The following is an 11,500-nucleotide window of genomic DNA, read 5'->3' as shown; positions in this document are numbered from 1 at the left end:
ACTATAAATATCAAATTTTATGTAAGTCAAAGATGACACATAAATTGAAACGGAAGATATTTAGCCGTTAACGCTAGTTTAGATACGGATGTATGGATGACTCCAACCGAGTAACATTTTCCAAACATGTTTATAAGTATTTCTTTTGTTCTTAAAATTCTATCAAATACCGTAACGTAAAATAAAGAGAAAACATTATCTTTTTGAACTGGACTATGAGAAAAAAATTGACTTAAAACGAATGAAAAGGGTAAAAAAGTTCTTGAACTATGAGAAATTGAAATAAAATGCTCCCGGTTAATAGTTTGGCCCAAAAATGTTCATGCAGTTAATAGTTTTTGGACCAAACTATTGATGGCAGAGACATTTTTAGACCAAACTATTAACTGCGGATATATTTTGTTCAATTTCGCATAGGGGATACTGTTGGAGTGTGACAACAGCAAGTGCTAGGCTAAAGAGCTTAACCACTTGAGAAGATCCCTCACTATAAATAGAAGTCGATTCTCTCAAAGCTCTACACACTTCACTTCCTCTCTTAGCTTCAAACAAAATTATATTACTGCAATGGCTGGGAAAATGAGCATTGTCTTGTTTGTTCTTTTGGTGGTTTTCCTGACTCAAAATCAGGTGAGCCCAAATGTTTTGTGCATCTCTATTGTTTTCGACTCAAATTATATATATACGTATTGTTGAAAATGTATTAAATGATGTGTGTGGTTGTGTGTCAGGTTTCAAGGGCCAACATTATGCGTGATGAGCAGCAGCAACAACAGAGAAATAACCAACTGGTAAGATCAACTTGTTTTAATTACTACATTGTTATTTATGTACTTTCTTAGCTAATTAATTTAATTTCCATGGCTAAACTATATTTTAAATGTGGTATTTGCAGTATGGTGTTAGTCAGGGAAGTCTCCATCCTCAAGGTATATAACACTCACTTCAAAATGACATATGCTCACTTACTAATTATAAGTTTAACTTCATCATATGAATAATGTTGAATATGGTATATTAGTAATGCTGAGATTACCGTACAATTTTTCAATCCCCTTGATAAAGGTAGCTCCGTCCTGATCAAGTGTGTTCTGTTATTTTACAGATTGTCAACCAAAATGCACGTATCGGTGTTCAAAGACATCGTATAAGAAGCCGTGTATGTTTTTCTGCCAGAAATGCTGTGCAAAGTGTCTGTGTGTTCCTGCTGGTACCTATGGCAATAAGCAAAGTTGCCCTTGCTACAATAACTGGAAGACCAAGAGAGGTGGCCCAAAGTGCCCATGATCATCTATACTGTATTATGTGACTGCAGACACCCTACTTCTGTCAAATCTAGTAGTATTAATTAATCAACACTTGTCTCAAGTGGTGTATTAGCTAGTAATATTAGGCCCCGATTATATAGAAGAAGATTGGGCTAGCTACAAGTACTATAGCATGGTTATAATTATGCAGCTTTTTTATGTTACTTATTTTATATTATGATTATGATTATATCTTAAGTGATATTTATTGGTGTACCATAAGAATTATAGCATGTTCAACTCATCTAATTCAAGGTCAATTTGGCGTTTGAATGGTTTTTTATACTAAAGCAATCTCTCTCTCTCAAGACTAGTTTAGTAGTTTTTACAGCAACAAACTGATTTTTCGACTCTTGAGTATCTTAATAACCGCCGCCGGCCACCTGAATACCACCGCACCGGCCACCCTCCCGAAATCTTCGATTAAAGTACATCACTCTGAGTAGATTAATTCTCTCTGTTCAGATTTGAAACTCCTACATTCTCAAATGTGTCGTTCAGTTTCATCCAAATCATTCTCTTTCTATCGGGAAAATGGTTGTACCCGACGAAGCACTTGACAAAATGTTTTCTATTCTAGAAGCTCAACGGAAAAATCATGAACTGAGTTTTCGATTTTTCATCTGGGCTTTAAAACGAAAGCGATTTTGCAGCTGATTTTGCTTGTAAAAGATGGTGGATTCGATTTATACTGGACTGTTCTATTACGCTTTTTCAGCTTTGATTTGGGGTTATTGGAAGGTAATTAAGGCAGAAGTTGAGGCTTTTGGTAAAGATCATGATTTTGTTACCTACAATTTGATCCGACCTATTATGGTTAGAAAAAAATGCGATTCTGTTAACTTTTGCTGTGTATAATGATGTGATGCACAACATTTTTATTGATGGGCTGTGTGGCAAGGCTAATGATGCTTTGTGACTGTCAGATGAAGTGAGTGAGAGGAGTGTATTGCAGTATTTTGTAAACTAAATATGATTGATGAAGCACAGGCACTTGTGAAGTGTTTGAAAAATCATTAGAGAATTATGTTGTTCCCGATGTTGCACTGAACACAACTATGATTCGGGGTTGTATTTGCGGCAGTCAGGGTGAATGATAAAATTCTGCAGAATTATTTTCTCCCAAAGGTGTCAGCTTTGAGGTAATGGCTTTCAAATGTAAAATTCCATGCCTTCAGAAGAAAACAACCTCTCACTCTTTATCAGATGTTTTTGGATTCAAATATTGAGAATAGAGAAACGGTAGTTGTTTCCCTTCTATTGGGCCTTGTGCATTGAAAATCTTGATTAATCGGTTGCCGAACACGGGTTATACAAAAATAAAATCGACTTGTATCATGCTACACAAAATCACTTATGAGCTTTTTGGAGCTGGCACAAAGCATTGCATTACAAGCACATCTTCTCATTATCTCTATCCTTTCCAGGTCAATCTCTATATACAATTCAAATCAGGAAGGTGTCAGGTTCTTGTTACTCAACAGAAGGTACACGAGCAAGCGTGGGAGAAGGGGATCATAATCCAGCTCTTGTACCTTCCCGTTTTCTACTTCTTTTCTTCTCTTCAAACAACAAATCTTTCATGGAATTATGCCGCCTACAATGTCAAAATTGGTGTTTCAGCCAAGCATAAAACATCACAGATGTGGACCCATCTGCTGTTCTCCCTCAGACATCCCTGTCAAGGATTTTTGCAAGATGAGATCTCAAACCAAGCTGTAAATGCTATTTAGTTACATGATCCATCCGGAGGCTGTAAGTCGAGCTAACCCATCCCATAGTTATGTGTCAAACAATCAAAATCTCAACCATTCAATAACCAAGACGATCATTCAGTGAGGTGCGTCCGTCACCTGATTGCCCTGGTAAAAGTTTCACAAAGACGAGCAAAATTGTCAAAAAACTTGAACATCCATTAGTAAGCAACTAAGCTAGGCATGAACCAAATAAGTGGCATACCTTCAGGAGGAACCCAAGAATCGTAGTCCTTCTCACTCTTCAGAAATGATGGTCTGTCTGGACCAAGAACCTTCTTCTGCTTTTTTTTCTTTTCCTTCCTGGTTTGACTTTCATGTGATACATCGCGTCCGCTGGATTCCACTTCATCATCAGTACTATGGTATCTTTGAGAATGTTTCAACAGCAGAGCTACCGCATCTTCTGCTTGTATATCAGCTCCAGAGGATTCTTGAGAATCTTTGAGTTCAGTAACATCAGACTTATCAACTTGCTTGCGCTTCCTTATTATTAGTCCAGGAGCTGCACTTTCAATTCCAGAGTCGGCAGTCAACTGTGTAGCATCTGGTTTTACCAAAACTTTATTCCTGTCCTTGTAGTCGACAAATTGATCATTTTCTTGAAGTTCTGTCTGTCGTTCAATAACTTTCTCTTGTTTTTTCTTTTCATCTACAGCACCAAGCCATTGGGGCTTACTAGCAATGTACACAACATTTTTACCACCAGCTGCATCAGCCACAATCTCCTTCTTTGTTTCTTGACTGGATGAAGAGTTCACATCAATAGTATCCTGTTTCTCCATTAAGACCTTAGGTTCTGCTCTATCTTTTTTGTTCTGCTCGGGTGGAGACTGCTGATGGGCAGCAGTTGCAACAGTTTTGGTCATATTGGTCTTTGGTTCTTGTACTTTCAGCTCCCTCTTTTTAGCAGCCTCACCAGTGGGATCAGCAATCTTAAGCAAGTAAAGTACCCTGTCCAACTCCGTTTGGAGAGTAGAGAGTTCCTTGTGAAGCTTTTCCTCCTTTTCCAGAGCTGGCATCAGAACAAAAAAGTAAAAGCCTCAACAAGATGCACATGCTAAATTCTGTCAAAAATCTATCTCAACAAAGGAGTTTGAATATAATTCATGGGATACCCATTCTTCCACCGTCAGAAATGATCCCTTGCTTAATTGAATGCTCATACACATAAATATGTAAGTGTTACTGGTGTGGAAGGATTCAGCTACACCGTTCAGCAGATATGCATGTTGTTAACTGAACAAAACTACCCAATGCATTTCTCTTAGATAAATGCACAATCATACTTATAAACTGACAGCCTTATTTGTATGTATGCTCAAAAAAATAAAAAACTTAATAATATAATAGTACCAATCATTAGGTATGCTCCCATTATGAACAGAAGAGACAAAGTGAGAGACCAGCGCATGATAAGATGCCACAAGATATTCCACAAGCTTTGTCAGATTTAACCGAAATCTCAAATATATAATATCATAAAAAGAAACCCAAATGTTACCTCCAACGAGATAAGACATTAACATTCAAGACAATTTTGGAGTTTATTTGCTAAAATAATCACGCACCTAGCTGAGATGAAAGCCCAGACATGTAAGCATCTAGTTCATCTCCAGCTTCAACTGCACTTTCCTGACCAGTACCATCCTTTTCATCAAGAAATAATTTTCTCTTGTCTTCCATTTCCCTGACAATGGCATCCTTCTTATCAAGAAGAGAATCAGCTGTCTCAATTGATTGATTTTCGCCAGCTTTGTTCTTTGAAGGCTTCTGTGTGCGATCATAGAATTCATCCTCCTCACTGTGCGGTAAGAAATTCAAGTTCACCTTGTCAATGCGCTAGCTCAACTCACTAATGACAATCCCAAGTATAATACTACTGCCAACCTTATTTAGATCATTTCAAGCAACACATACGGCGTAAAGCATCTACCACACAATGAAATTTGTTGAAATTATTGAAGATCTACAAGTTATGTACTAACCACATGTTGTCAATGGGCTAGCTCCACTCACTAAATCAAAATCACGACAATCCCAAGTGTGCGTTTGGCCAAAAAATTGTGTTTTCAGGAATGTGAAAAAACACCAAAAAACTACTTCCACTCTTAACTTACTCACAAAAATTCAAAAACAACTTCAATTTGTACTCATGGCCAACACAACTTTTTTCAAATACTCACAAATTTCATGGCCAAACGCCAATCTAACCTTTCCTAAGATCATTTCAAGAATTATGTATTGCATAAAGCATCAACCAAACAATGAAGTTTGTTGAAATAATTGAAGATCTGCAAATTACTTACTAACCTTGAAAACTCTTCTTCTTCAGGCTCCTTTTTCTTTCCATTGGATGTCCTTCCAGTGCGTGCACCAAGACTTTCCCGTATACTCTCATTTAAAGTCTCTTCCAAGTTTTCAAGCTCTTCCACTATCTGATAAATTTTCAGCACATAAATTAAAGGAAGTGGCCAGGCTACCCTAAGAAATTGCTAAAACATTCTGTGTACTGGAGTATTATTAGACCTTATAAGAAAGGAGTTAAATGAACATGTGATATTCAACACCAAATAGAACAAAAGAATATCTTCTTTGAGTATTAAGGAAACAAAGAGAAAACGCTGAAGGAGCTATTAACCTGTGACATCCTCTGTTCATTACGCGCAATTTGAGTTTGCTGTCCCTGTGTCAATCCACCTTGAGAAATATCCTTGGCCCGAATAGCATCTATCTCTTTTTTCATATGAGCAATCTAAAATCAAAAGGGGTACAATAAGAAACGCATACATTTGCAAAGGGGTACCTTTCCTCAAGAGATCCTTCGGGTTAACAGTAACATAGAGAAATTAAGTAAACAGCTACCTTTTCAAGTCTTTTCACAACTTTTTCACGTGTTTTTTCCTGCTTCTCTGTAAGTTGTCCCTTGTAAGTTTGCCAAGTTATTTCGTCAACTTCATCCTAGCATCAAAATCAATTCGGATAGCACTCTATCAGGATTTCATCACATGCTACAAGAATTTAAAATATTGAATGAATAATAGCAGGAAAGAATGACTGCAGTGTGCAAGGGATCAATGCTCCGATAAAAAGTTTAAATCGTCTATAGCAGGTGAAAGCAACCAAAGCAGACAGTTACTTGCACAACCCGTGACTCTTTAATTCCCTGGACAGTATCACTTATTATGGAGTCCACTACATTGTCAAAGGTGTTGCTGAATATTTTAAATACATAAACAATTTCTTTCAAGAAAAAATAACGGTGGGTTGGGAATTGGGCCCTGCACGTCTGCAGAGATCTAAGTTGTCTAACAGCCTACAGAGAGGGAACATTCGGAAAAAACAGAGAAAATTAACACTAAAAACCTTACCAGTGAGAAATTAGTTGGTATGTGTAGGTGAACATATCCTAGAGTAACTCTAATAATTGTTATCCAAAAAGAAATGTTACATTCACCAAATACCCTAAAGGAAAATAAGACACAAAAACTGACCTCGTTTTCCTCAATAGCATCATCACGCATTCCCCATGAGATCCCATCTGCACGAGATGCTTCCAGTTTTGCACGGAGAAGTGATGCTTCCATGTCATGCATCTCTTCCCGGATCTTCCCTTGTCTTACCCTCTTCAGGTCAGCTTCCTACAACATAAAAACAAAGTAATGCATTTGAAACTAGTTAACTCTAATAAAAGTGTTCTGTTTGGTAAAATTTTGCCCTTCAATTTGTTGAATGCGTGTCATCTGTTCTGGTAATCAGTTCCAAAAGGGATTTAAAGAAAAATGCTATATTGCATTGGCAAGACAAGCAAGAATAACTGTATAAAATGTTCTAAGGAAATAAAAGGAACTCTGTCTTTTTAACTTTTAAATAAGAACAATTATCCGATCAAGGGCATTAAATAGCTTGTACCCATAGAACATCTAGTGTGACATAGATAATGAATAAATAGGAGTTAATATCATTCCAATTGTCATTACAAAAGTAATTAGTATTTTTGGAATTGCAATAGCACAACTGTCATACCGGTGGCATCAGGTCAGTTGGTCCTTCTAATATGTATAATCGTGATGATCTGTAGAAAGTGAAGAACATTAGAAAAATGCCAAAACATTATAACACCACTAGTAAGAAAACTTGTTTATTCCTTCCGAGCATGATCATTCCTTTGTACTTCTAGGACACACTTCTTCTGAAAATGTTGCATCCTAAAGGCCCAACATTCATCGTATTATTACTTTGTTGGTCTTAATTCTTAAAATCTTCTCATCTAACTTGCCTTCTCATTCTGAATGATGAAATTTTATATTTAAAAAAAAAGATAAAATGAAAGAGCTCACAGTGGAACTACGAGATCATAATATCAGAATGAGGCAACCATCAATTATGAATGTAGTATATCCTAGAATCTCAATTATACATGATTTTTACTACAATCCTATCAGATAGATAACATAACAACATAGAGTGCCATTTTTCTTTTCCAGAGAGTCAAAGCTGGAGTTAATAACTTACTGTCCAAATCGAAGGACATCACCAACATGGAGATCCACAAAAACTCTCTTCTTCACCTAATAGTTTGCAAATGGGCAAGCCATTAGTATATATGTTCTTTACTGATTTGAAAAATGAAATCACACCATAATAATAATCTTGACAGTAACATGCAAGTGCGAAAAGAAAAATAATGGAGTAGCTATCAATTATGGGCAGAGGATAGAGCAGACAAGTATAAAAAGGCATGATGCATAAGCTGAAGGCATGCAATTGATTATTTGAACCTCCTCATCTGTTATATATTCTGAGTTAACTGGAGTAACGGATAGGTATAAAATGATACGTTAAAGTACCTCTTTTTTATTAACAAATGTCCCGTGTGTACTACCAAGGTCATAAACATAAGCATTGCCGTTTCCCTTGAACTGCAAAACTGCAAAGAGATGGTGGTTACATAATCAATGCCAATCAAAAATCTTTTTTAAAAAACTGAACAAATACTTGCATATGAATTGTGTTAATTACACCAAGAATATCCATATAGCACAACACCACAACGATATAAGGAAATAAAAGGCTGGTAGAGCAAAGTTAGTCCCATATATACCACTTGTAGAAGTAAAGAAGCATTACCAGCATGAAAGCGAGAGATGGTCGGGTGTTCAAGGACAAAATCACAAAGATCAACACGCCCAAACATGTACGCCCCCTTCTTGTGCCTGGATAACAGTAAAAGGTGATAAGATTCCATTAAATAAAGTAAAATCCCAGCAACTGATACAAAAAATGAAGCCTTGCAGAGTCTCAGAGACAATGCAAATGGGCCGTCCTCCCCATATGAGAGGCATGAACAGTAAGAGAGATACAGAAACCCGTACAGAATGTGATAACTAGAAAAATTAAACTTGTACAAGTTCATTTGTAGGTAACTACAAAATAAGATAGCACTTGATAAGAAACCTCAGTAACCCTTACACGTAGCTTCTAGCAATATGATAGACAATTTCAAATCAATAAATTGCTAGACAATTTCAAACCAATAAACTAAACACTAGGCAATTGCACCAAAAATATAAATACTACTCAAAAAAAAAAAATTAATGTGATAATCAAGGACAGTAGTTATTTTGTTTTAGTCAAAATATTCCTAGAACTTCTAACTGGAGGACACAATAAAATTTCTGCCTTATCAATTCATTTGATTGTGTACCAAAAGTGGTACTTAAAAGCCAGCACAACTGAAGAATAAGCTTATGAGGAACTAAACATCAATTGCATTGAAGTTTGCAGACACATACACATCAAATTTATCAGTGATGGATCCATCTTTAAGCACTTCAAGATAAAACTGATGACACGGACGCCCACTCCATGTTGGAATCGTGTACGGAACCGAAGCAGCCGATCGTTGTTCTTGCTTCTTGTCTTCATTGGTGTCTTTACTTTGGGACACGGAGCTCGAGCTGGAGTCGTCTTGAGAATTGACACTTTCATCAGGTTCAGCACCGGTTTTAGAAATAACCGGTTTTAATTGGGACTTCTCTTGATCGAGTGTCGATGAATCTGAGTCCGCCTTGCTTAGAAATTTTGGAGGTGGGGGTTTCATTAAGCTCAAGCTGGAATCTTCTTGAGCATTGGCACTTTTAGTAGGTTCTGCACCGCTTTGAGAAATAACCGGTTGTGATTGGGACTTCTCTTGATCGAATTGTTTCGATGTATCCGAGTCCGACTTGCTTAGAAATTTTGGAGGTGGGGGTTTCATTGAAGTCCGAGTAGAGTTTGAGGTCGTAACTTCGTCTGAGTTTGAAGGATGAGGTTCCTGGGTCGCAACCCCGGTTTTAGGGTTCCGGGGCGGCGGCGGGTTCATGTCAGTCGTCATTCTAAGACGGGGGAGTGAACTGAGTGGCAAGGAGGAAGGTGGAGGAAAATCGAAGATGGGAGGAAACAGCAAGAAAGAAGGAGGTGGAGAAATTGGACCCAAATCTTGAAGCCCTCCGGATTCGGGTCTAAAGCATCCAAAACGGATTTATACCCATTTTTACGTGGCACTCCCTTCAGAAGGGTTTATTTTATTAAATTAACTAGTAAAATTAGAATTTAATATCATAGAATTTATCAAGTAATACTTAAAAGTTAAAACTTATTCATCGTTAAAACTAAAACACTATATTATCTTTCATACAAGATTACGTAGTAACGAACATTATTAATGTAAAGGAAAATGAAAATTATAACATCTTATCATTTATCCTTAATAACATAAGCATAAATTAATGACTGTAAAAATACATATAAGGATCTGTAACATAAGCAATGGTGTCAATGAACCAATCAACAGGAGCAAAGTACACGAATATTTAATTGTGCAGAAGAAGAAGAAGAAGTTGAGAATTTTCGTTGTTTTAAAATGAAAAGAAATCTCTCTATTTATAGACAATAAAGGGTAGTGTGAACAAATGTTTATTGTGCCTTATAAAAAAGGTACCAACTATTTGAAAAAGTTGCAACCCTTCGGAAATGTCACAACCTTTCACACCCACCCATGGTTCACACCCACCCAGCAATGGTGGACCACGGAGCCCTTCACGGGCCATGGACCACCACACGAGCCGTGAGAAGGCTCGTGGAGGCGAGGGCAGAACCACCCAGGCTCAGGCATCAGACCACGGAGCCCTCCACGGGCCGTGGGAGGGTCCGTCGTCCTACAACCAACAAACCCCAGCCCAAGTGAAAGACCACGGTGGCCTTCACAGTTGAATGTGTTTCACTGCCGGTTATAGATCCGTTTTACATTCTATTGTTACAGATCCTGGTATTTTTTTACAGTCATTAATTTATGCTTATGTTATTAATTATTGTTTTTGAGTACGTGCTTTAAACTTTGTTGTTTATGTTTCTGCAAAGTTATTGTTATAAGTATTTGTTAGTACAAATTAAATAAAACACGTTAATTAAGTATTCAGGAAGTTTTCTCTACTGAAATTGTTGAAGGTACCGTAAAAAAAATCCTTAAAAATCTATATAACTATCTCTTGAAGACAAAATTCAAATTTGGTATGTCATTATAAGGACATCAAGACCTTAAAAACTTTATCGTACTTTGATGTGCAAAGTGAACCAGTAAAAGAAGACAAAAATTAATAAACTTTTGACATGACTTCAAGTAGGGGTGGGATAAATACCGAAAAACCGAACCGAATCGAACTAATTCGGTTTTTCGGTTCGGTGTCGGTGTTATTTTTTCGGAAGTTCGGTTCTTCGGTTTGGTGTTCGTGTAAGGGTCTCAAAACTTCGGTGCACCGAAGAACCGAACTTTTGTTTTTTTAAAATGGTTTTTTTTTTTTTAATATATATATATATGGGTATTCTCTTAACTAAAAATTTAAAATTCAACTAACAATTAAATCATTCATAAACAAATCAATGTAACAACAAATGTACAATTCAATAGTTAACTGCAAATATTAATTTCCAAGAGAAACTCAAACATATTTCTACCAATGTACATTATGTAAAGGAACCCATCTTCGTACTTATTTTTCTCGAGAAATAGTTGGAGGTACAATGTTCTTGATAAAGACAAATATAGTCTTTTAGTTAGCACAATAAGTGTTCCACGGTGATACGCATCATTCCTTAACATAGTTTTAAATTTCTAAGTATCTTATACTTTATCCTTATTTTATTTTTCATTCACACCAAAAAACCGATTTAAAAATACCGAATCAAATCGAACCGAACCAAATTAGTTTGGTTTAATATACGGTGCACACTTTTCTAAAACCAAAAATCGAAGAAACGAACTGAAGTTTGATAAAACCGAACCAAAGAACCGAACGCCCACCCCTAGCTTCAAGGATATTGTGCCGAATGACCTATAAGGGAATATGACTAGACTGAAGCCTCTTTTAATCCTAAAAACATAGATAACTACACAATAAA

General features: G+C 36.6%; 2 protein-coding genes across 2 annotated transcripts; one reads left to right on the top strand and one right to left on the bottom strand.

Moving 5' to 3' along the window:
* The first annotated feature begins 510 nt into the window (after positions 1-510).
* Positions 511-1,597, top strand: LOC102596260 (protein GAST1). Its single transcript, XM_006338257.2, has 4 exons — positions 511-630; positions 732-791; positions 896-929; positions 1,106-1,597. The coding sequence occupies exons 1-4, from the start codon at positions 568-570 to the stop codon at positions 1,285-1,287; spliced, it is 339 nt and encodes a 112-aa protein (XP_006338319.1). The 5' UTR covers positions 511-567; the 3' UTR covers positions 1,288-1,597.
* A 1,042-nt stretch (positions 1,598-2,639) lies between these two features.
* On the bottom strand, positions 2,640-9,547 carry LOC102595926 (kanadaptin). The gene is made up of 12 exons (XM_006338256.2): positions 8,857-9,547; positions 8,192-8,277; positions 7,912-7,991; positions 7,577-7,632; positions 7,088-7,136; positions 6,556-6,702; positions 5,927-6,022; positions 5,703-5,816; positions 5,375-5,499; positions 4,633-4,865; positions 3,267-4,076; positions 2,640-3,169 (listed from the first exon to the last, which is right to left on the bottom strand). The coding sequence occupies exons 1-12, from the start codon at positions 9,435-9,437 to the stop codon at positions 3,120-3,122; spliced, it is 2,427 nt and encodes an 808-aa protein (XP_006338318.1). The 5' UTR covers positions 9,438-9,547; the 3' UTR covers positions 2,640-3,119.
* Between the last annotated feature and the right edge of the window lie 1,953 nt (positions 9,548-11,500).

Source organism: Solanum tuberosum, unplaced genomic scaffold (genome assembly GCF_000226075.1).
Source record: "Solanum tuberosum cultivar DM 1-3 516 R44 unplaced genomic scaffold, SolTub_3.0 scf00004, whole genome shotgun sequence".
Classification (NCBI taxonomy): Eukaryota; Viridiplantae; Streptophyta; class Magnoliopsida; order Solanales; family Solanaceae; genus Solanum; species Solanum tuberosum.
This window is presented reverse-complemented; position numbering and strand designations above follow the sequence as displayed.

Excerpts from the sequence above, each read along its gene's own strand:
- LOC102596260 (XM_006338257.2), top strand. The coding sequence starts at position 568 with ATGGCTGGGAAAATGAGCATTGTCTTGTTTGTTCTTTTGGTGGTTTTC. Across the intron at positions 792-895 it reads AACAGAGAAATAACCAACTG|TATGGTGTTAGTCAGGGAAG; the intron begins GTAAGATCAACT and ends TGGTATTTGCAG. Across the intron at positions 930-1,105 it reads GGGAAGTCTCCATCCTCAAG|ATTGTCAACCAAAATGCACG; the intron begins GTATATAACACT and ends GTTATTTTACAG.
- LOC102595926 (XM_006338256.2), bottom strand. The coding sequence starts at position 9,437 with ATGACGACTGACATGAACCCGCCGCCGCCCCGGAACCCTAAAACCGGG. Across the intron at positions 7,633-7,911 it reads CATTTGTTAATAAAAAAGAG|GTGAAGAAGAGAGTTTTTGT; the intron begins GTACTTTAACGT and ends GCAAACTATTAG. Across the intron at positions 6,023-6,555 it reads ATGCTATTGAGGAAAACGAG|GATGAAGTTGACGAAATAAC; the intron begins GTCAGTTTTTGT and ends TTTTGATGCTAG.